Source organism: Carettochelys insculpta, chromosome 8 (genome assembly GCF_033958435.1).
Source record: "Carettochelys insculpta isolate YL-2023 chromosome 8, ASM3395843v1, whole genome shotgun sequence".
NCBI lineage: Eukaryota > Metazoa > Chordata > Testudines > Carettochelyidae > Carettochelys > Carettochelys insculpta.
Genome location: NC_134144.1, coordinates 64,198,439 through 64,224,019, shown reverse-complemented (window position 1 = coordinate 64,224,019; position 25,581 = coordinate 64,198,439). Strand labels below are relative to the sequence as shown.

General features: G+C 41.2%; 1 protein-coding gene across 13 annotated transcripts in view; it reads left to right on the top strand.

Annotated features, from left to right (window-relative positions):
* The window catches only part of KALRN (kalirin RhoGEF kinase), a 489,190-nt gene that overhangs the window by 266,433 nt on the left and 197,176 nt on the right, over positions 1-25,581 (top strand). For all 13 annotated transcript variants that reach the window (XR_012646382.1, XR_012646380.1, XR_012646383.1 and 10 more), the window contains exons 24-31: positions 3,040-3,109; positions 4,026-4,115; positions 8,698-8,790; positions 10,758-10,869; positions 12,041-12,231; positions 12,634-12,735; positions 13,472-13,614; positions 17,130-17,232. Coding sequence is in view for 8 of the 13 variants with exons in the window: in XM_075000963.1 (XP_074857064.1) it covers positions 3,040-3,109; positions 4,026-4,115; positions 8,698-8,790; positions 10,758-10,869; positions 12,041-12,231; positions 12,634-12,735; positions 13,472-13,614; positions 17,130-17,232 (904 nt within the window). In the remaining 5 variants the exon portion in view is untranslated. The remainder of the gene's footprint in view (positions 1-3,039; positions 3,110-4,025; positions 4,116-8,697; positions 8,791-10,757; positions 10,870-12,040; positions 12,232-12,633; positions 12,736-13,471; positions 13,615-17,129; positions 17,233-25,581) is intronic.

Genomic DNA, 25,581 nt, shown 5'->3' with positions numbered 1-25,581 from the left:
TATGAAAACAAAAAAGCAGTCCAGTAGCACTTTAAAGACTAGCAAAATCATTTATTAGGTGATGAGCTTTCATGGGACAGACCCACTTCTTCAGACCATAGCCGTACCAAAACAGACTCAATATTTAAGGCACAGAGGACCAAAAATAGTAATCAAGGTTGACAAATCAGAAAAATATTATCAAGGTGAGCAAATCAGAGCACAGAGGGGCAGAAGTGGGGTGGGGGAGTGAAGAATTAGATAAAGCAAAGTATGTAAAAGAGCTCCTATAATGAGCTAGAAAATTGCTGTCCCGGTCCAAACCACGTGTTCATGTGTCAAATTTGAATATAAGAGTCCAGCAGCCTCTCTTTCCAAACTGCTATGAAAAGTCCTCTTCAGTAAAACACAGACTTTCAGGTCATTAACAAAATGGCCCACTCCATTAAAGTGCTGGTTGACAGGTTTGTGAATCAGCAGTGTTTTTATGTCTGTTTTATGCCCATTAATCATTGTCTAAGAGAGTTTGAAGTCTGTCCAATATACAAAGCATCTGGGCATTGTTGGCACATGATGGCATATATGATGTTAGTTTAGGAACATGAGAATGTGCCTGTGATTCTGTGAATAACCTGGTTATGTCCAGTGATGGTATCTCCAGAATAGATATGTAGACGAAGTTGGCAACTGGCCTTGTTGCAAGGAAAAGTTCCAGGATTGGTGTTCCTGCAGTATTGACTGTGGTTGTTGGTGAGAATCCTCATGTGGCTGACCTGGAACAATGATTCCTCACCTTTCATCCCCTATTAGCCCTCCTCTGCTTATGATACATCGATGACTTGTTTATGATTTGGACCCATGGTATAGAGGCTCTAGAAGAATTCCACAGAGACTTTAACAATCTGCACCCCACCATTATCTTATGCCTCAACTACGCCACGTGAGAGATGCATTTCCTGGACACTACTGTACAAATCAAGGATGGCCTGATCAGTACCACACTCCACTGGAAACCCACTGATCGCTATACTTACCTACATGCTTCTAGCTTCCATCCTGCACACACAGCTAGATCCATTGTTTACAGTCAAGCCCTTAGGTACAATCGCATTTGCGCTGATCCCACTGACAGAGACCGAAAACTGCAGGATCTCTACCAAATATTCAGAAACCTGAATTACCCACCAAGAGAAATAAAAAAAAAAAACAAATCGACAGGGCCAGACGAATACCCAGAGACCAGCTACTCCAAGATAGGCCCAAAAAAGCCAATAACAGAACACCACTGGTCATTACCTACAGCCCCCAACTCAAACCACTGCAACATATTGTTAAAGACCTACAACCTATCCTTAATCAGGATGCCAAACTCCAGAAGGTCCAAGGTGACAGACCTGTTATCTCCTACAGACAACCTCCCAACCTCATGAGGATTCTAACCAACAACCATAGTCTATACTGCAGGAACACCAATCCTGGAACTTTTCCTTGCAACAAGGCCCATTGCCAACTTTGTCCATGTATCTATTCTGGAGATACCATCACTGGACCTGAAAGTCTGTGTTTTACTGAAGAGGACTTTTCACAGCAGTTTGGAAGGAGAGTCTGCTGAACTCTCTTTTATATTTAAATTCAATACATTTACACATGGTTTGAACCAGGACAGCAATTTTCTAGCTCATTATAGGGGCTCTTTTACATAGTTTGCTTAATCCAATTCTTGCCCCTCCTTCTGCCCCTCTGCGCTCTGATTTGCTCACCTTGATAATATTTTTCTGATTTGTCAACCTTGATTACTATTTTTGGTCCTCTGTGCCTTAAATATTGAGTCTGTTCTGGTTCAGCTATGATCTGAAGAAGTGGCTCTGTCCCACTAAAGCTCACCTAATAAATTGTTTTGTTAGTCTTTAAAGTGCTACTGAACTGCTTTTTTGTTTTAACACTTTCCATATTTCAGCAGAAGATGAACATCCCTTGTACTGATAACACACAGAGTGAGTTTCATCCCAAAGTCCTATGGTAACCTGAGACTCAAGCTAGAGCCACACTCCAGTGGAAGATCAACCTGCTGAGGGTCGATCTTCTGTGGTTTCATTTTGCACATGCACGAAATGAGGCTCCCAGGGTTGACATTGGCCCCTGTACTCCTTGCGAGAGGGGAGGCATAAAGAAGGTCAATGGGCGAAATGCTCCTGTCGCTCTTCTGCCATCTGGACAGACATGAAAGTCGACCACAGATAAATCGATTTTAGCGACGCAATTGGTGTAGCTAAAATTACATATCGGCAGTCAACTTCTGGGTGTAGTATAGGTGTATCCTCACTCTTAGCTCTGTAAATTGCTGGCATTGTCTAATTGAGCCTAAATTAATATAAGGGGGTAGCAGTGTGGTGGACTGGAAACCATAAACTTGTCAGTTCCTAGTCTTGCTCTGCTATTGGTACACTATGTAGCATTGGATAAATCAGTTAACTTCTCTGTTTCATTGTCTCATGTTAAATAAAGATAATGCTCTGTCTCAGTTGGAGCAAGGATTGGAATTGAGCGCTCCAGCCATTGGGCTATTGGCTGTAACAGTGTAATCCCTCTCTCTCTCTGATTCTCTCTATCTCAAATATTTCAAGGGATTGCTTTTTTGTCCTGGTGTAGAATGGGAACATTTCTAAAATCTCAGAAGTTTTTACATGTAGAGAAGCTGTTTCCCACCGCTTTCTAATAATTATCTCTCTGACAAGGTTGCTGTGAAGATGACTTAATTTATGCTTGCACAGCACTGTGTTGCCCCTACAGCACTATCCCAGTGTTAAGGATCATCATCTATTTATCTATTGTTGAGGTATGGAACAAACATTTCAGATGGAGAAGTTGTGAATAAATAAAAAAGCATCCATTGACAGAGACACTTTTTTTCCAATGGCTGGGCCAGAAAACTCAGTTCATTAGTTTTGAAGTGAAGATACTTTTAACAGTAATCTTAGCGGGGCATAAATATTTAGCCATATGGAGTAACTAACCCCATCTCTCTCTCTCTTTCTCTCTCTCTTGCTCTCACATTTTCAGCATTTTCCTGAAAGAACTAGAGAAATATGAACAACTGCCTGAAGACGTGGGTCACTGCTTTGTCACCTGGGTAATGAGGCTTCCTGCTTCACCATTTATTATATCCTCAAATCCAAACCAGAGCAAGCTAGAGATTGGTGCAAGTGATATTTGTCTCTCAATGAATACAGGGCATTTAGGGCTATGTTGTGACTTGGAGTGTACATCCTCACAGAGGAGTAAACTGGACACAGATATATGCTGACTTTCTGTTTGCTTCTTCCTGGAAGCAATGGAAACTAAAGCCTTGCTCACCTCTTCACCCCCCCATGTCCCTCCAGCTTTCCTGCAGTCTTTGGGTAACACAGCTGAGCCAGCCTGGGTGACAACTGCTATAGGCCAACAATAAACTACAACCTTCCCTAGGAGCAAAGTAATAATAGATAGACAATGTAGCCCCATGCAGCACTCAGGTGTCCAGAATAGGAATTTGTGTAACTAATACCTCAGCCAGAATTCCTTCTGGAGGATGTTTCCATGGCACGATAGTAACGTGCAGTATCTTTGTGACAAAAATCTAGCCCTTAGCTTTGTAACAGATGCTTTGAGGCAGAAGCAAACATTCTCAGATGTTGTTCATGCTTTACCAAGAAGTTTTTATTAAATGGTGCATCTTCTTTAAAGGAGTACTCTGGCAGAGTCTTATGCTTACTCAGTGTCCCAGAATAAAGCTGCAAACATTTGCATGAGCCTTCGCTCTGATGTTACCTGTAGATTTGTTAGAGAAAAGCAAACAGGTTTAATATTTGGTGTACCTCATATTCCTTCCAAGTCTTATACTGGAAGATCACAGTTTGCCTTTAATTGTTCCGTTTAACCTTCAATACTCTCATTAGAGCAACAGAAACAGATTAACTTTATGTATTTATTCTTCTGAGCCTTAATGGGTGACTATGAGAGCAGAGCAATAGCTTATCTCACTTTTCCCTTGATATTTGTTTTCGCAGGCAGATAAATTTCAGATCTATGTCACCTACTGCAAAAACAAGCCTGATTCCAGCCAGCTCATCCTGGAGCATGCAGGGACTTTCTTTGATGTAAGCAACTCTTGATGTTCTCCATCAGAGCACATGCTGTTTCTGAGAAAGAACTTGTTAACTTCTTTGTGTTTTTTCCTCCTTTGGTATTTGATTCTTTCCTCCCATTGCAAATGTCATGTCTGGTTTCCTGCTGGATGACACATATGTGCATTGTGCAGTCTTCATCACTGGGGAAACTTGGTCCTAGTAGGATTGGGCAGTCCTTATGGGAACCTTCATCCGGTTTTACAATCAAATCGTTTTAAGTTTCTGGGTGGTTCAGAGGGTTTTGTTATAACAAAATCAAACAAGAGTGTCTGAGCTCATTATATTTAGACCATGAGGTGCCAAAATCAAATAAGAGGATCTCTTCTCCCAACATTTCCTGCAGAAACTTACTAAACACCTGCTTAAGCATGACAATAAGTGACCACGTTGACTTCAACTGAACTATGCCCAGTAGTAAACTGCTAAGCCTGGTAATAAGTGTTTGTAAGATCCAGCCCCAGCTTTGCTCACAGAGATGGCTCAGATAAAACAAACATCTTTCTGGATTCTTTATTTGAACTAAATGCATGTAGTGAACCTCTGCAGTGTGCTCCATCTCTCAGCCATATGAACACTCTGGTGTTCCAGTCCTTTAGGGAGCACTGTGGGTTGTCTTTGCTGTTTTACATACATCTCCCTTTCTAAACACTAAACATAGTCAGTTACAAATATAATAAGTCTGCAGGGTTCCTACTCAGGCAGCTTATACCGTGGTAATAACGCTATGAATCAACTCGAACTCATTATAGGCCATTGATTAAATTGTTTCGGTTAAACTCAGCATTTAGAGCTCTTAAGTGAACCAAAAATGGAGAGCATAATATTCCTTTTTAAAAATAATTTGTTCTGGACCACATAGTGTTCTTTGTGCATTAGCTACATTCTCTTGCTAAAAGTATATTTGGTAATTGAATAGTTTTGCCAGCAGGTGGCACTTGAGCCTATTTAATAGTATAGGAGTGGCTTCCCTGGGACATGGGACATTTTAGCAGATTTACATGTTTATCAGTGTGTTCACACAGATTAAAAAGTATTTACTCCGCTCAGCTTTTTCCATCACTGCTGTGTATATTGTCTGGAAACCTTTTGATAGTGTTTAATGCTGCAAGTTAAAGTTTCAGCATATTGATGTTGGACAATAGCAAGTTAGGTTTTTATGCTGTAAAAGTAGGGGTTCTGCTATGCTGAAAAACAACTCAGTATGCAAAGGAAGAAAAAGGACATGTCAGAAACACTGAAGGGTAAATATTCTCCATATCTTATGAAGTTATTTGCAGCAGTGGAAAGTGGTTGCAAAACATTCTCATTTCGATGTGGTTCATGTTTACTTTGCAGTGGTATAAATAACTGCACGAGTTGCCGGACAGAGGAAAATTAGACTCTCAGGGCTTGTCTATATATGGGGAAGATCAATCAGTTCAGGGTTGATCTTCCAGAATTCAATTTCGTATGTCTGGTAGAGATGTGTGAAATTGAACTAGCTGTGGTTGACAGCTGACTCCCTGTACTCCTCGCTATCCCAAGGAGTAAGGGAGGTCAGTGGCAGAAACTCTCCCAATGACCTCCCTCTGTGTGGATGGCCAGGTAAGTTGATTGCAGATAAGTCGGTTCTAACTACACAATTGCAGTAGCTAGAATGATGCATCCAGAAATGGCTTACCTGCATAATATAGACGAAGCCTTAGTGTAATATAAAGGAAATTATATTCATCATTCCAATTCTTAATGAGTTTTGGACCATATCCTGCATATCTTGTTAAAACAATCCTCTCTGCAATAATAATCTTCCATGTACATAATGTCTCTGAGGATTCCAAAGCACTGCACAACATTTGCAAACACTGGAATCACTCCATCCACCACAGAAATAGAGCCACCAATGGGAGGACACTAGCAATATAGTAAAGGACCTCATTGAACATCCATTCAAGTCAATGGGAATCTTTCAGTTTCAGAGGTCTTTTCCTAACTGCACATGGCATGGTTAGTCCCATTTTCGGACGGGCAGCAAGGGGAACTGCCTTATCTATCAACGCTGAAACTACAAGAAGAATTTAGAAACTTGGGATACAGTTAGCCGAATTGGAATTTGTCTGGGGCACTGAAACATGCTCCTTTTTCCTTTTGAAAGTAGCTTTGAATTTTAGCTGCCACAACTTCCTTGATTCACCAAGCTCTTATACCTACTATACCTGTTCTACTGTAATACCTAACTGCATAGGTCACAGCATTAAAATTGTGTATATTCTCTTCATCAAATAGCTTCAGAGATCACTGAAGTCTAATGGAGACGTGAATTTTTTATGGCACCTTAATGAATTATACGCATCAGAATCACCGGATATAATTGTGACTGGTCATATGGGCAGTTCCTGAGCTAGTATAAAATCAGCATGGTTTTGAAGTCAGTAGAGTTATGCCAGTTCACAACAGCTGAGGATCTGGGATATGGAAAAGAAACATTTGATCCCTGTTTCTCTCTTCCATTTGCCTCAGGGACTGTTTCTCTGAATCTGAAGCAATTTAAATACTAACAGACCTGAATACTGCTTTCTTATTTAAACTATCATGAGTGAGTTTTCCTGCTGGGAGTGTTGGAGCATGTCAAGGAAAATTTGGCCAGAGCATAGGTGGGCGTGGGTGGTCAAGAGGACAAGAAAAAGTACAAAACAGGGAGGATCTGGCTCAAACGGTTGCCTCTGTCTTCCCCTTACTTGAACTTTTTTTCTTTCAATCTTAGAAGAAGCTCAGTGTGTTAGTTTAGTGCTGCCTCCAGGCACCTTTGACTTACATGACCAGCATGTACACAGCAAAACACAGAAAGGGTCACTGACCTTGGCACTATTACAGGATTCGTATTTCTGCCTGAATGGAGTGTTCTTGAACAATATCTCCAATGAACCAGAGGCAAGTTTTTCTTCCTCAGGAGGCAGACAGGATCCCTGTCTCTCTTTAGTTAATTCTTCAAGAGATTATAATATTGCCTGATCATGTAATGCTTTCAAGCATCTTTGCTTTACAAAAGATCCCACTTCACAGATGTAGCTGAAATAGACATTATCACACTGCAGAAACTGCTCAGGACGTAGCTCTGCACTTTTGTCAGTGTGTGTATGGCAATTTTGTGTGCTCTAAAGCTCTGTCCTGGTTAAAGCTCCTGTCTCCCTATATAACCAGTTAGAGACTTGGACAGTTCACCACCATTCAGCCTGTGTCCATCCAGCATTTTTTCTGTCCTCATTGTTATGTTTGCACATTCACACCTCGCCTGTTTATGTGTTTTGGCATCCACATCAGATGTGGGGTGAGATTCTGTCTTCACCTATTACAAATGTAGTAAGAACTTGCAGCCCAGAGGCAGGGAAAGAAGGTAACTTTAAGCCCAGTCCTGGGCTCTCCATGATCATACGTGTAACTGTCTTAGACAGCCTGCATGGCAACACTGACCAGAATCTCTATTGTACCAAGTTCTGTGATCCCACTGCTAGTATACCCTTTCTGTCCTCATCCCCATGCCCCATATGTCCCCTGTGCCAGGCTGTGTGATGGAGTCCTCTGGAGGCTGCTTTGTATCTGTCTGCTTTCATGTCAATGCTGGGGTAATCCTCTCTGGCAGCAACTTAGTTTTTTAGGAGCCCTCTGGTTCACCCCTGGTTTATTCAGTGTAAATGAGCTGGGCAGATGTGGACATTTCACCATGTGCGAGAAGCAATCCGATAGTGCATCAGGAGGGGCTAGTATGCCTAGTGGATATTAGCCTGCAGCACATGAGGCAATGGAGTATTTGACTGCACACAGAGCAGAAAGGGATGAAAAAGTGAGTTACAATGCAAAAAAAAAAAAAAGGTGTGTGAACTGTTTCCAGGAAGAGAATTGTGCCAGGTAATACACAGTTTGTATTGTGGGTAATCATCATGGGTGTGGAAGTTGAGGGGTTAGAGTACATTGTACTTTCACTATGTTGTCAGCTGGCAGAATGCTTCTGGGGGGCTATTACCAGCTGAAGCAAGCTGGTGCAGCATCCTGTCAGCTCTTACCTTGCCCATGGCAAGGCACCAAGAAGAGAATAAGGGAGGCTGTATCTGGATCTGTGATGGCCCCTCCCATTCCTCCATTATGCTGACACATAGAATCAGGGCATCCTAGAGGTTATTAAATTACTAATGCTCCCAAATGTGAATTATGATAAAGATGCATATGACATTAATGCAGGATTTAATGTTAAAGGTCTTATTTCAGCCCTCACAACTAAGGAAGAACAGTTTATCATAATAAAAAATACATTCTAAAGTAAAACCTTCTTTGTTTGCTCAATAGCTGGAATGACTGAACAGAGCTCTCCCTATTTACAAACTAGAAGAGAACACTAAATAACTCTGTGGTATATGGCTGTCCTTTCTGAAACCACATTATTTTTTGTATGTAAACTAAAAACTAGTTAAAGTAAGAACTCCAGGGCTAAAATTAGTTATGGGTGGTTCATCTGGTATTGGGTAGAGGGTTTTTTTTTTTTATGCCTGTATTTAACAGCATCTTTTTTCGCCTCCTATAGGAAATTCAACAAAGGCATGGTCTGGCCAACTCTATCTCCTCCTACTTAATCAAGCCTGTTCAGCGGATCACCAAATACCAGCTGTTACTGAAGGTACAGTAATGATCTAGTTTGATTACCCATATTGTTCAGATGGGGTACAAACACAGAGTCAGTAACTTAACTGGCAGGCACTGTGGCCTGGAGCCACACGATTGTGGGGGGCTAGATGTAAGCCTGCTAGGCTTCCCTTCCACACATATGACTGGGAATAGAGAGGTGGAGCCAGTAGTGGATAGACCCTGCTCTCAACCTTCACTTGCTAACACAACAAACAATGCATCTGATCTGACGCTAAGGAGAAAATAAATTGGGCCAGGAAAAGAGCTGTAAATTAGAATCTGACTCCATAAGAAGAGGCGTGGCTAGGGAGATCTAAGTTAATGTCCTTGCTCCAATGTTGGTCTTGTGTAACCTTGGACAATGGGAGTTGAGCATCAAAAATACTTTTAAAAATTTATTACTTATGGTAATTAGTCTACATATCAGTTCCATTTCCTACCTCACAGGGGTGTTGTGGTCACAAATACAGTACGGATTGTGAGGCACGCAGATCGTCTGGTAATGAGAGGCCAAAAGAGTGCCTACAACATATTGCAAAATGTCTGTGAACACTGCCACTCTGGTCTGGTGGTTTACAGACTTTTGAGGTGGTATAAATGACTACACAACAAATGAAGTCAGTGGAGAGAAGGTGGCTCACCCAGAACGTGTCTTTATGGAAATCATAAGTTAATGGGATATTGCCTCTAGCAAATTCAGGCCAATTTCTTAGCCATGTTTCTGCCCAAGATATTCTTTAACCAATACGTTGAAATTACCAAGTTTTTATAAATACGCACTGGGGGTTAAGTATCATTTGTTAAAGAATATCTTTCTCTCTGTGTTAATAACTTAAGCAAATAAACTAGTAAAAATTGCAACATTCCAATTTACTTTCCAGCATTAATGCTGTTTACTTACTGTCTGCATTTCATCCAGCTGAGACGGTGCAAATAAGCCAGTCAGTTTGTCTTGTGCTTATAGTCACTTTCATTTACTAAGTGTTATATGCTAGGCAGTGCTACAGCATTCAGGTTTCCTGTGGTGTGGTGAAGAGCTCTCAATTAATCTTCAGTATGGAGGGTGGTAAGACCTACAAAATAAGTCCATTGCCAACTCATTTTCTGAAACATTTGTACCATCAACTTGCATTTGAGTGTGGTCCCCATTCCAAGAGGATGCAAGGGGGCAAAGAAAGTGGGACTGGTTCAATTCTTACTGAAATCAGTGGAAAGCTTCTTTTGATAGCAGTGTGATCAGCAATAGGTAGTTACAGAAATAAGGAGAGAGATACTGGTCAAGAATAACTGACAGAAAGAGGAAAGGGAAAAATGAAATTGTGAATTGTAAAAGTAGATAGGATAAAAGGACTGAATTGAGAACAAGAAATATCTTTGAGAAAGTGAGATGCGAAGTGAAAAAATGCAAAAGATGAAGAACTGCTGAGGGGAAGTCATGTTGTACATTACAAATGACAGAGGAAGAGATACACGAAGAGTAAATGTAGGCACAGAGAGACTGATTCTCCATAGAAACTAAGCTCTGAACATCCAATTTAGACCTAAAAGGAGGAAAAAGAAAGAAGGGGAAAATCCAAGAGGGAGAGATGTGCTTTCTTACACAATAAATTTGCTTTCTGGAACACTCAATCAGATATTGTTCAGCTGTTTCTAACAATACCAAACATCTAGATGCTTTCCTGGGTTTGGACAGTGACCACTACCCAACATCTAGGTGATTTATTTTGTTGAACCTCAAATTAGATCTCAATGACCTTAAGCCAGGTTTACAACATATGAGTATCAACATGGGCTTTGATGCAACTGAACTTTATCCATTGTAAATCTCATATTTAATTACCTGTTGCAGCATTGCATGGAGACCAGGCTTCAGATGGGGAAATGTGATCAGAATTTAATGATCGTATGTTATTCTGTCTGTAAAGAAGTTAATTATATATGGCCCGCATTTCTTCATAGGAACTTTTAACCTGTTGCGAAGAAGGTAAAGGAGAACTCAAAGATGGTTTGGAGGTGATGCTCAGTGTCCCCAAGAAAGCCAATGATGCCATGCATGTCAGCATGTTGGAAGGTAGCAAATTCTCAAAATTATGATGGGGGAATCTATGCAAGAGTAGGTCCTGGGATGACTTGTTGCCTGGAGTCTGCAGTGACAGCTTTGTGACTGCTGACTCCATTGCTTTCAGATGCTTCCTAGCTCCTTGTGAGATCTCTGAAAAAAGCTTATCACACCTGGTAAAGGAGAGGAGTGTTCAAGCAAGTGATAAAAGTTCTGCATTACATCCATCTGAGCAACACCTCAGGGGATGCAGAATTGCCAATGGGCAACTTAGGTTATGAATATTAAGAATCCCATACTCCTCCTGAAAAATCCTACCTACATGTGCATCAAAATGAGCCAATCCATTTCAGGAAATCTAATATCTGAGTGTGTTTTTTTCACTCTAGTCTACAATAAAAGCAGAAATGGTGAAATACTACATGAAAATCAGTTCCTCTGAAAATCAAAAGCTATGAACAGTTTGCCTAAGCATTACACAAGTATCTGAAGTTTTTTATGAATTGAACCAAAATTCTCTAAACTTATAGAGCCTAAATCTGATGTCTTGCCTGTTTTGCATTGATATAGCTCCATTGTCTCCTGTGGAATTTCTCTTAAATCACACTGGTGTGAGATCAGAAAGCCACCCCCGCCCCCAACAGTGTTTCCCTACATCTGGGTACAATGGCCATATTATGTTAAGCTAAGCTAAGTGCTCTGAATTGCCACATGGTACAATGTTTTTATTAAAGGCTTTACTATGCCATTTACAAGTAATTAAGATTGTGGTGGCATGCACAGCATTCCATACATTCCTACCCTATATACAGATTCACCATTAAAATCTTCACAGCATTTCCTCTTGCCTAATTAATGTTATCAAGCACAGGTACAGAGGAGAACACTAAAGGTACATATAGAACAGCAATATATGTACTTTTAGCCCAATATATATAACATACTAGGTATCACAGAAACAAATACAGAGCAACAGAGAATAAAGTGAATAAATGTTCTGACTGAGATGGTGCCTTTCTTTCATATCCATTCAAGAATTAGTTGCATAAAAGCATGTGATTCTATGTTCTTATTCTTTCCTAACACTAATCCTCTGAGCAGTGAAAACCCTGCTTTGTGAATCATCAGGCATATTGGTTCTGGGAACAAAACTAGATAAAATATTCTGTTGTGTTTTATTTAGGCTTTGATGAAAACCTGGATGTTCAGGGAGAGCTCATTCTTCAGGATTCCTTCCAAGTATGGGATCCCAAGTCTCTCATTCGAAAAGGCCGTGAGAGACACTTGTTTCTCTTTGAAATCTCTTTGGTTTTTAGTAAAGAGATTAAAGATTCTTCAGGACACACTAAATATGTTTACAAGAACAAACTACTGGTAGGTCTTCCCGAATGAAATATTCTGGGGTTGGGATTTTTTGTGGGTACATCTGGAAGGGGAAGGCTTGTTTGTCTCTGCATTGAGTTTGGAATACTTATGCATTCTGGAAACATATGCTCAGACCTCATCAGGGTTCACTAAGCCCTGCTGTGCCTCAATGTGTGTCTGAAGAGACTAAAGATGACGGTGTGCCTGGTGGTTGGGATGGTGGCAGGGGGGTTCACCTGAAATAATCAAACACATCTCCATTACCATCCCTTGCTACAGCTTTGTTTTCAGTTTATATAATCAGTGCACGTAACTGAGGAGCTGAGCTCCCACCTCCAGTATAAAACTCGTTTGAAACAAGGAGGCTCCATTGATAAAGTATGGTCTACAGTCATGTCTCCTTCTCACTAGACCTCAGAACTGGGTGTGACAGAGCATGTAGAAGGAGATCCCTGTAAATTTGCCTTGTGGTCTGGACGGACACCATCCTCAGACAACAAAACAGTGCTGAAAGTGAGTATTTTGGGCTTATTTTCTTTGCCTGGAAAACATCACATTCCCACCGGGGACTAGGAGTGCTAGATGAAAGGTCAGATTTTTGACCTGGAAGTATTCATGTGGTTCCCATTGTACTTGGGTTCAATTTTGCCTGCATTTTGAGACAGAATTTGGCTCTAATTTATAAGCTGGATCAAGAGGGTTCAATTATGCTGCTGGTCAATTCACTGCAGTCCACTTCCTATTACAGTTTGTGGTGAGCTGCTGCAAAATCTAACTCAGCGTGCTTCTGAGTCTGGATTGCTATTTACATTGGGGACTGTAATTGCTTCAGACGATTGCCCCTGATTCGTTGGCAATAGTGCGTTTCTTCAAAGCCACAGAGCTGACAATCATTTCACTGATTGAATTCTTAAAGTAGTCACACTACATATTTTGTTTGAAACATACCATCTGTGCACTGATAACCCATTTCCTCAGCATAGAGCATTTTGTATTTCTTTTATTAAATAAAGCACCCAGAGATAAACTGCTGTCTTGTTGCCTGTTGAACTGCCAGGTAGCTATGAAACACACACATTTCCAATTCTGCTAGGTTTACCATGTATTCCAGTGGCTGGGACAATGGAGCTGAGAACCAACAATGAAACATTCAATGATGTGTTAATATCAACAAATCATGACTCTTCTGCATAGGAGATATGCCAAGAACATTATAATGTGCCCATCATTTTGTCTTTTGGAACTTCAGGCATCTAGTATTGAAACAAAACAGGAATGGATCAAAAATATCCGGGAAGTCATTCAGGAAAGGATTATCCATTTGAAAGGAGCTTTGAAGGAGCCAATCCAGCTGCCCAAGACACCAGCAAAGCAGAGAAATAACAGTAAAAGGTAACCTCAGTGATTCCATACGCAACCCTTCTGTTTGGAACTTGACTCTCTGATGGAGCTGATTTCTTTAGCAGTGCAGGTTTGCTCAGATTAGTTAATTGAATGTAACATTTTTTTAAAAAAATCAACTGTTTTAGAAAAATAATGTATTTGGTTAAGCTGTCTTTGAAAAATCCACACATAGTTTAAATTCATAAGATCAGTGGAGCTTTGTTGCATCAAACATGGAAAGTGTTTGTTAGCTTTTTAGTACAGGTTCAACCTCTTAAATCTGGAATTCTCTTGTCCAACAACATCTGTTGTCTGGCATGACCATGCGTGTTGCAGGACCAGAGAGTCTGAGGGCTGCGGCAGGACCTACATCACTGGGGCTGGGGCTAGCAGCCTGGCCCAAGCCAGAGCTGGAACCCCCGCCAGCCCTGCTGCAGCACAAGAGGTGAGGATGGAGGGCAAGTGTCCCTGCTGGAGCACAGGGCTAAGGTCAGAACCCCAGCAGAGCTCCGCAGGAGAAGGAAGAGGGAAGCTGTGGAGCAGAAGCCAGTGGGCCCCGGTGACTGCAAAGCCAGCAGTGAGCACCAGGACCCCTTTGGCTGGGGTTGATCAGGGAGCAGCAGAGCTGAAAGCCAGCTGGAAGCCATCTAGATAACTGTGGTCCGGGAGCCAGCCAGAGAGCTACAGGGCTGAGAAGCTGTGGATCGGGGAGCTTCCAGGGAGTCAGCTGGGCAGCCACAGATCTGTGAGTGGCCAGGGAACGACAGGGCTAGGGAGCCAGCAGAGAGTCTTGAAAATGGCTGAGGGACAGGAGGGGAGCCCTGAGGGCATTGACTCCTCCTCCTCTGGCAAAAACCCTCGTCCGAGTCTGCTCAGGTCCTGTGGATGCCAACGAGAGAAGAGAAACCTGTAGATTCACATAGCATTTTTACAGCAGCCAACCACAATTTTCATGGACAAACTTTGCTTTTGTCAACTATGAAATGAAAATTCAGGTATAAGGATCTGGTGACATAGGGGCTTTTTGCTGGCAGGGGCACATCTACACAGTGTCTTTACTCCTGGCACCCCACTCTGCTGAGACTGAGCTCTCACGCAGCTATGCTCATGAGCAGCTATTTGCAATTGTGAGGCTGCTCATTAGCATGGACCTGCCGGGAAAGCCGCGATGTGTAGACCCAGCCGTAAACTGGATCTATACTACAAAAATAACTTCTAAGTTGCTTACTTCGAAGTACGACTTCAAAGTAAGCAATTTTGAAGTTGAATGTCTACATATCCCCTACTTAGAAGTTAAACTTCACAGTACGGCGCGACTCCATTCCCAGGAATGGAGTAAGGACTTTAAAGTTGGGCTTCCTACTTCGAAGTAAGGGAAAAGGTGTGTAGACTCTCTGCTGGCTACTTCGAAGTAGAGCCTAAGTTAACTTCACAGTTTGTTCCTAGTGTAGATGCACCCATAGTGAATTAACTGCTGGACCAGAATGAACATTATCCATTGGCTCCAAGGATGTTTCTCTTGCTGATCTAACCTGAAGATGTCTACGTCTCACAAATATGCATCTCCATGTTCTTTTTTCTTGATTAATTGTGTAACCCATGTGACAATAAAAGTAATACATAATGGCTGTGTCTACATGTTCATCCCTCTTTTGAAAGAGGAAAGCAAAGGAGGGAAATCAAAAATGTAAATGAGGCACTGATTTACATATCTTGTGCTTAATTTGTATAATCTCTTTTCCGAAGAGATTCTTAAGAAAGAGAAAGAAAGACGGAGTTTATTTTCAAAAAATCCCCCTCTGCACTGCTTTTTTTCCTGTCAAAAGAATCTCTTCAGAAAAGATATTATGCAAAGGAAGCACGAGATATGTAAATCAGTGCATCATTTGCATTTTTCAGTTCCTTCATTTTCATTCCTCCTTTGAAAGAGGTATGCAAGTATAGATGTAGCCTATTTGTATGAGCAGACTCCAAAAATTCAGTGTCACTATCAGTGACAAACAATAAGAAACAATAACCAGATTTTGTGTCAGCAATGTCTTGACTAAGAATTACACAAAATACATTGTTCTTTTCACTGTGTTAGCTAAGGCTCCAATTCTGCATTGGGATCCATTAGAATAAACTCCATGTACTCACAGAGAATCAGCCTAATTGAAATATTATATTGTCCCCCATTTGAGCTCTTCTCAATCTTTAATTTGTTTGTTTTCATAACACTCTGTAGAAGTACATCGTGCTTTGTTCCCCATTTTACTTATGGGAAACTAAAGCACAAAGAGGCTAAGATCCAGGTATTTAAAAATGATCAGATGTTGTGCCACTTAACATGAAAACATTATACTGATTTAGGAGACTAAGCATCATTTTCAAAAGTGAGTTAGGCACTTAGGAACATAAGAGTCATTGAAAGTCAGTGGTGCAAACCCTCAGAATGCAGCAGGGCTAAGGCACTGTGGGATAGGTACCCACAATGCATTGCTCACGCAGTCAAACTTGGATAAGGCAATGGAGATACGGTAAGTCGACATGTAGAAATGGTAAGTCAGGTCTCTGAATCATTTGTGGACTTTTAACTTCGAGTTTATAAAATCGAGGTTAAAATGTCAAATTTATTAAAATGGATTTTTATTTCGTAGTGTAGACCTGGTGTGAGGCTACTTAGTGTTTAAGTCACTTCTGCATTGCTGAGGGGAGCAACACACTCAGACCTTTAAAAACCAGGACCCAAATGACTTGCATACAATTTCACAGGAAATCTGTAGCAGAGCAGGAAAAAGCACCATAGACTACCATCCTAAACAGTGCAGCATCCTAGCCCTGGTGGTTTTTCGTTGGCTTCTGGATGGTTTTTCTCTCATTGATCTCAATGGAAGTGTGAGACTTTTGTCTGCAATATCAAAGCCCTGCCAGTGTTCCTTCTATACAAACGTCAGTAAAATAATTCTTCAAAAGAGGGGAGAGAGGTTGAAAAGAGAGGAATTCAGGAAGGAAGAAAATACTTTATGCCAGCTGACTGATGTGGTTATGTATTTTCTTTTCCTTTTTTATTTACTGTTTTAGTTTCACAGTCCTGTCTTTTTATCATAGTTTTAGACTCCCAAAAATGTGGATTACAGTGAGACTCCTTCATTTCAGTGTCATGAACAGCAGTGCTATAATTTGGACGGCTGGTTTTGGTTAAGTGAGAAATCTAACCAGAGTGGAATATCTGCCTGCCACCCTCATTAGAGAGCTATTTCAAGGAGCAAGGGCCCTCGTGGCTGTAAATATGGACAACAAAGGCCATTCCTATTCCAGCAAGAAACGTGGTGATTACATACAGAATTCTAACCCTACAGCAGATGTGACATTTTAAATTACACAGTGTGTAATATGATGAGCTTCATCAGTTGGGTAATCTTAGCACAAATCCTGCCCTAAAATGCTGAGTTGGCAGTTTTCAAATCCACCTGTCAATGTTTACACTTCCCAGGGCTAGTTTTCCAAGTAAACAGGGTTCTTTTCTCATTGTCTCCTTGCAGAGATGGAGTAGATGATGCAGACAGCCAAGGAGATGGGAGCAGTCAGCCTGATACCATTTCTATTGCATCTAGGACCTCACAGAACACAGTGGACAGTGACAAGGTAGGATCTCCTCTTGAATATGCACTGTAAATAACTCCTCTGCAGAGAATTCTTTATGGAGGTTCTTTAGCTATATTACACTTGGGATCCTCTTTGCTGAGGTACTGAAAATCTGGCTATTCCTGTGCTTCTCCTCAGTATTGCAGTGGTACATAGTTTGCCCCTCTGGTTGCTGGCTCTGAGCTGCAGCAAGTGTCCTGTGTGTTAAAAGTGAGATTTTGAGTAGTCTATGAAGTATTACAGCTCAGAGCAACTTGTTTCTTATTCGCACTGTCCCAAAGTGAGCCAAATTGTGAATTACCAGAGAGTTGGTTATCTTCCATAATTGTCATAGTAGTGCCAAAAACTAGTCTATTGGAGAGTCCATAGGGGAACACACAGCGATTAATAGGACAACGCTAAAATGCAAGCTTCTCCTGCTTCCAAGTCTGCAGTCATGAGAGGGTGAGAGGCTTTCCTCTTACAGATATTGTGATTCTGAAATCCATTCCATCTTGATATATGATAGAACACATCTGTGGCACCCTTAAGACTCATTAGATTATATTTTAATCTTGTATGTTGCACTGTGTGTGTCTGATTGTTCTATTTCTTGAGCAGAGGATTTACCTGTCTGGGTATTCCATTGATGCTGTGAGGATTGACTTGGGAAGATTTCCCTAATTTCTCCAACTGTTACCTTTAGCCATATTTCCAGTTGCCTAGAGGTCTTTGTGCAGGAACACTGATCCAACAGTGATGTTCTGTTAATAATAATAATTAATAATAATAATAATAGCTTACTCATTTTAACATTGTTGTTTTTTCATATCCAGCACAAGAGTATTTATACCTTTGCATGTGTTTGATTTTGAAACTGATATAAAATTGCAAAATAATGAACTTTTCAGGATCACCTAGGGTATATATACTTTTCTGTGTTTTTACCATGCTGTCAGTGGCACTGAGTAGAATGTGTTCTTGCAATTACAAGACTTGTATCTGTGATTATCAAGCTCACCATGGCTATGTCTACACTAGCCCCAAACTTCGAAATGGCCATGTAAATGGCCATTTTGAAGTTTACTAATGAAGCGCTGAAATACATATTCAATGCCTCATTAGCATGCGGGTGGCCGCGGCACTTCGAAATTGACGCGGCTCGCCGCCGCGCAGCTCATCCCGACAGGGCTCCTTTTCGAAAGGACCCCGCCTACTTCAAAGTCCCCTTATTCCTGTGAACAGATGGGAATAAGGGGTCTTTGAAGTAGGCGGGGTCCTTTTGAAAAGGAGCCCCATTGGGACGAGCTGCGCGGCAGCGAGCCACGTCAATTTTAAAGTGCTGCGGCCGCCAGCATGCTAATGAGGTGCTGAATATGTATTTCAGCGCTTCATTAGTAGACTTCGAAATGGCCATTTGCATGGCCATTTCGAAGTTTGGGGCTAGTGTAGACACGGCCCATGAGCTCTAATATAGATTTCTTGGAGAGCAAAACTCTAAAATAGAAATAAATTATAAATGCATAATAAAAGGGGGTGATATGCCACTGGAGTGTGCCTTTAAGGGAAGCATGTTACTCTTGTTCCACCAGTAACCTAAACAACATGTTGGTATGATCTCTGTGTATTTCAAAAGCCATAGAAACTAGGTAAATACCTTGTTGGATGCTAGAAAATACATTTTCACTTCTTTCATTTATGCTGACTTATTCTGCTTTTCTGTATTATTTACTTCTGTTATTCCTGATAAACATTCCAGGCTCTTAACACACATGCTTAACTTGAATCATTCACCTAGGTTCTGTTGCTTTCACTATGGCTTACTCTTATGCTTATACTTAAAGGCATTGGGCAAGTGCTTTGCTGAATAGGAATAGACATAAGTATGTCCTTAAAGCTAAATGGCTACTCAAGTGTTTTGATGAATCACAGCTATAGATCCAAAGCCAAATCCTGCTGAAATAGGGCCCTTGACATCAGTGACACTAATCTGTGGGAATAGGGTGTTGAGAATTTAGCCTTCAAAGTAACCACCTCTCTACTGAGGAATAGAGTATAATTCACCATTTCACCTCGGAATCATCTCTTCATGTTTCCGTATGCTAAGGCGGTGGCCACACTTGGCCAAAACTTCGAAATGGCCATGCTAATGGCCAAATCAGAGGATACTAATGAGGTCCTGAAATGAATACTCAGTGCCTCATTAGTATTCTGCCAGCTGTGGCACTTTGAAAGTGCCACATTTCACTTACACGTGGCTCATCTACATGGGGGTCCTTTTCGAAAGGACCCCGCAGACTTTGAAATCCCCTTATTCCGATCAACTGATAGGAATAAGGGGATTTTGATGTTTCCAGGGTCCTTTCGAAAAGGACCCCCTTGTAGATGAGTGGCGCACGAGCGAAATGCGGAACTTGCAAAGTGCCACGGCTGGCAGCATGCTAATGAGGTGCTGAATATTCATTTGAGCACCTTGTTAGTATCCTCTGATTTGGCCGTTAGCATGGCCATTTCGAAGTTTTGACCAAGTGTGGTCACAGCCTAACGGTTTAAAGACTGAGGTCCTGATCCTGCATCTGGATCTGTCACGAGGGACCTCTATTCTAGCAGATCCCACAACCATATAGTATAGTACTACTTATGCTAGCCTCTTCTAAACACAGAACAATTTTCTGGCTATTGAGGGGATTTCAGATTGGGCCTTTAAGAGATATCAGCTCCTCATGTATGGTGCTTATCTTCCAGAATTAGAGTGAGCCTCTTGTGGGGTGCAATAAAGTCAGTGGTTTCTCTTCTCAGACAGACCAACCATAAATGATTAGAGAGCTGCAGTTACAATCCAGTGTGCCAAAAGCTCAGGTTCCTTGACAAAGCTGATGGCACTTGAATATTCCATAACATATGCTGCATAATGAATTGATGTGTTCAGATATCACCACTGCTCAGGCACCAATATGTAATGAAAGAGTGAGCTGTAAATAATATTTAATCACTACACAACTCCACTGAAATCCATGTAATTGCCCTAGTGTGAGTCAAATCAGATTCAGGTTCTGAGATTTGTCCCAGATGAAACCCTCTATTCTGTGACCTCTGTGAAGCCTCTCTGCAGATGCCCTCCTGGGATTCAATGCAGAAGAAATCAGGGAGAGCCACTCCCTCTTTTAAAGACAATATACTATATCTTTATAGAAACCTCTCTTACAACTACATAGACTACGGTTACACTGACACGAACTGCCAGCAGCAATATGCAAATGGACAGTCTCAGACATGCAAATGGCTGCTCGTTTGCATATTTGCTCACTGGCAGATGCTGCTGCCAGCAGAAAAACCTGTGTAAACTAACTTAACCTGGGTGTGGCCAACATTAGACATATACTCATTTAACATGGGTGTGGCCAAGTTTCTAATGATCATGTAAAGTTTGTTTACAACCACCAGTCCTGGCTCTCTCAGTATTCTGTGCTCTTCGTGAGCTCTAGTTTACCATTAAATGTTTTCTCGGAGACCATTAAGCAACGGAAGTGGTAATCCTTCTCGACAATTTTATGGGAAGAAGGATTCTTTCAAAGATGGGGTTTACTTTTGAAAGAACAGTGTCTACACTGGTTTTCTTCTTTCGAAAGAAGCTATTTCAAAATAAGAATATGCAAATGAGGTGCCAGATATGTAAATCTGCATCTCATTTGCATTTTGATTTCCCTCATTTGCATGCCTCTTTCGAAAGAGGAATGCAAGTGTAGACACAGCCTATGTGTTTGTCTAACACTTGGGGCCTGGATCTCAGCTGGAGACTTTAAGCAGCACTGTCGAAATATTTTAAATAAAAATATAATGCCTGTATTATTATAAAAGGAGAGGCATCTGTCTGTCCATCCATCCACCAATCTATCTGCCTGTCTCACCCCAGCTGGGTTGCTGGGGCAGAAGCAGCCGGCAGAACTCTGCACTCCAGCCAGCTCCCAGCCCCAAGGCCACTGGGGTTCCCCTGACCCAGCCAGGTCCCTGGGGCTGCTGGGATTCCCCAGCCCCAATCTTATCCCTGGGGCTGGAGCTGCCAATGGAGCTCCACATCCCTGCCAGCTCCCAGCCCAGGGCTGCCGGGGTTCCCCCCAGCCCTGGCCAGATTGCTATGGCTGGGGCTGCCCAGGTTCCCTTAGCCCCGAGGAGCGTCTACATACATTTTCTTTCAAAAGAAACTTTTGAAGGCGTGTTTCCTGCAGCAGGAGTGGAAAAGAGCTTTTGAAAGGAGCACTTCATTCTTTCAATTTATTTTTGAAGGAACACTCCGCAGGATCTTTTGAAAGAGCCCTCTTCTTTCGAAAACTCTTTTGAAAGAACTTGCTAGTGTAAATGCCACCCAAGTCTTCTTCAACATCCTATACAAAAGCCTCACTTGGGATGAAATCCTTGGCCCATTTAAGTCAGTGACAAAATCCCGTCCTCCGGATAGATGCACGGCTTGAGGGACCTACACAAAGATGTTAATATGAAAACCATTCTGACATGCTGACATCTATTGGCTTTGAGAGCTGGCTATTTTTAAAGATGTTGGTTTAACTCCTACTGATTTATCTCCTGTTTTCCTTTGGAGATGTAGTCCTCCTTCCATACATGTTGTTTTTGGATCTGAACTAAAGCTCTGAAATGTGAACTGGAAAGTTTATGTGTTGTAAAAATATTCAACAAACACTGTATGTCTTCATGTAGAAAATGGCCTTAATTCTCATTTCAGAGGAATCATAATACTGAGGTCTTGACCTCAGACATCTGCACCTATAGGATTATATAAATAATAATCAAAGTAACAATAACTATTCTAATTGCAGTTGATTATTATAAAATGCACATTTTTAATAATGATGATTAATCATTGAAACAGCTTGTGACCATTGCAATCACAGAAGTCCCCTTGGCATTGTTCCTTAATGTGCTGATCAGGTCACTGACACTCACCTTCTTGCTCTCTGGGGCTCCCCACCTCCGTGTGCTGCTGGGCCACATCTTCTGCTGTCCCTCAGACAAGGCACAGAGTTGAGCTTACCGCCCTCTACACTTCAGCTTTGGGAGGATGCAGTTCTAGGGCTCAGCACTCAGGAAGACAACCCCCAAAAGGTGCTCAAAACTCCCAACAGATCCCACTTTATATAAAAACTTGACACCAGGAGAGCTCATAAGGTAAGCTCCCTTTATCAGTAAAAGAGAGAGATACAGAGTGGTGGCTTCCCTCAGGCAACAATTAGTTACACTGGGCTTGGGCACAAACAAAAGAGGGTTTTTTTAGGCATAAAGGGTAAGATTTTAGTAGCTGCAAGTGAAAACAAATCAAAGTTGCTAAATTAAAATGAACGAAAATCACATAGCTACTTCTAATTCACTAAGAAACTTGTTACATGCAATTTCTTACCCTAAACAGCTGCTCTTATTTCAGATATAAACTTCAAATCAGAGTGGATCTTTTAGTCTCACTTGGCTCTCAAGCTCATCAAAGCTCTTTGGTATCCGCTCAGGGTGTGCCACACAGTTTCAAAAACTGGCTGAAGACAAAAGGGGATTGCATCCTATTGCTTAAATAGGCTTTTCTGCAGGGCAGGAATCGATTATTTTATATCCCTTCTTCCGTGGAAAAATATCAGGTTCAAAATGGATTTCAGTACCGCTGGTATGGTCACACCTCTTTCTAGCACCAATGACCACTTGGGCTTACAGGACAAACAAGGCTGTTTACAAATAATTGAACTGACTACCAAGCCATCAGGCTTCCAGGGCACCAGTAATGACTCTCATGAGCACATTTAGAATTATAAACAGATTCAGACTTCATATTTCTAATGTCACCTCCATGAAAGACACAAGCACAAAAATGGGATATACAGATTCAGCAGATTGTAGCTTTAAAATTCATAGGTTATATGAGGCATTTTGTTTAAAGACTCTTCCTGTTATGCACATTCATATTCACAAGCCAATTTTCATAAAGCATGGTGGGGCAGGACCACCACACAACTTACCTCGGGACATGATGGCTTCTCGTTTTCCAAAACTTGAAGTCTTTAAATTAAGACTGAATATCCTTCTCAAAGAAATGCTGTTGCTCAAATAGAAGTTGTGGCTTGGTGCAGGAATTACTAAGTGAAGTTATATGGCCCATGTTACACAGATTACACCAACAGCTTGCCTACATGATACCAGCAAACTGCACTAGAGGTGTGAGATTTGTAAAATGTTCTAACATACTGCGCACAAACTGCTCCTGATAGCCCTTGTTGGTATGCTCTGAAAGGTAACTAGTTCACATTAATGTGAACTAATTACTTTTCAGAGCAAGCCAACAGTGTTTACTGTTAGAGTACTTTGCAAATCTGACCCCTCTGGTGTGCTTTGTCACCACCATATAGACAAGCCTTAGAGGATCATAATGTTTTCTTACTATATCATATATGAATCCATAAGTACGAGGAGTCCCTTGATCCATTTTGTTGGATTAGATGTGTTATCCTTGTTTTTTCTGCCAAATTCTTATTCACGTAACTATGTTTTGCTTACATAACTTCCCACTATAGACATAGTATTTTCTCTGTCAGTGAATGGCCCCTTCATGAATCTGAAGCAGCCACACAAGTCTCCCTCAGATAAACTCCACATATGCTTTCTATGGCCAGAACTATCCATCTTTAGGGTCTGAGTATTTCACTGATCCATGACCTGGTACATGTCTCACAAGAGAACTGTAAAGCTCAACTAATTAGTTTTTGCAAAGTGCTTTGAGATCCTGGGATGGCAGCTGCTACAAATAGATAAAATAATAATAATAGTCGTAGTAGTAGTAGTAGCAATAGTAGTAGTATTGACTGTTCTTCAGTTAGTAGGTTATTTAGTAGATTAGTAGCCACAACTTTACATTTATATCTGCTAGGTAAAATAATTACATTTATTACATATTACCTTCGCTAAATCAAGATATACAATATTACATGGCCAGTAGCTGCTTCCCAACATGAAAGTAGCATGGATGTTATTGTTGGTGGATGATATATGTACTAATCTAAATTAAAATGTCTGAGAACACAGTTAAAAAGCCAAAGACCTATTCTAAGCAGGCAGTTTATGAAAAGGCCAGAAGTGGCAAACTACCAGTAGTGTGAAGTATATGTGCACAACTAGAAGGCACCTCTCTTCACTATTAATCTTACCAGATGGATGAAGGTCAGTGACTCACTTTCAGTGAAGGACTTTGGAAACCTGAATAGAAGCAACTCAGAGAGATGGTGTTCCTGACTTCAAGGTCTATTCTCTTGCAGTCAGGTAAATCTGGAATAACTCCTTCCACTTTGGAACAGAATATGGGTTGCTTTTTCCACAGTGAGAAGTGGATATTGATGATATTGACTTTTCTGTAGCCCACAAATATGACATTGGCCAAGTGAGTTTCCATTGTCACAAAGGGTAAAACTTTAAATCAGTGCCTGTGTGGAAATGTGCCTGTATAAATTAGCTGAGAGAACAAGGATTTGTGTGTGTTTCCTACACAGAATGCTTTACGGGCACAAAACAGACATCAAAACACTCCAGATCCACAAACTAGTTAGTCAACATTTTAATGGAATGGGACATTCTGTCAATGACCTCAAGGTATGTGTGTTACTGAAGAGAGATCATCGCTCCATTTTAGAAAGAGAAGTGGACGAACTGACATTTATATTCAAATTCGGAACATTAACACATGGTTTAAATCGTGATGGGAACTTTCTGAGTCACTACAGGGGCTCGTCTGCATACTTGACTCAGTCTAATTCTTGATCTTCCCCCCCACCCCTCCACTCTCTGATTTGCTCACCTTGATTATCTTTTTCTGATTTGTCCTCCTTGCTTACTGTTTTTGGTTCTCTGTGTCTTAAATATTGAGTCTGTTCTGGTCTGGATATGGTCTGAAGAAGTGGGTCTGTCCCACGAAAGCTCACCTAATAAACTATTTTGCTAGTCTTTAAAGTGCTACTTGACTGCTTTTTGTTTTGATAGTGTATAGACTAGCACGGCTTCCTCTCTGTTACTCTTCAGAATGCTTTGAATGTGCTTTCTTTTCCCATTGGTGATTAGCTTCTCTTTTTAATGGCTAGTAGGAGTTTCTAGTGCTCAAGAAGTTCACCATCAAATAATAATTAGCACTTATCTGGCCCTTTGCATCTTCAAACTATATTGTGTGACATATGTGAATTAGTCCTCACAGTACTTCTGAGAAGTTGTTTAATGAGCTTCTGATCTGTGTTCAGTGCTCATTTGCTGCTTCTAGGGAGGGAAGGCTGCAGAAAAGCTAGATGAGGCTGTTAGGTACTGGAGCTCATTCTGTTGTGGTCTTAGAACAAACAT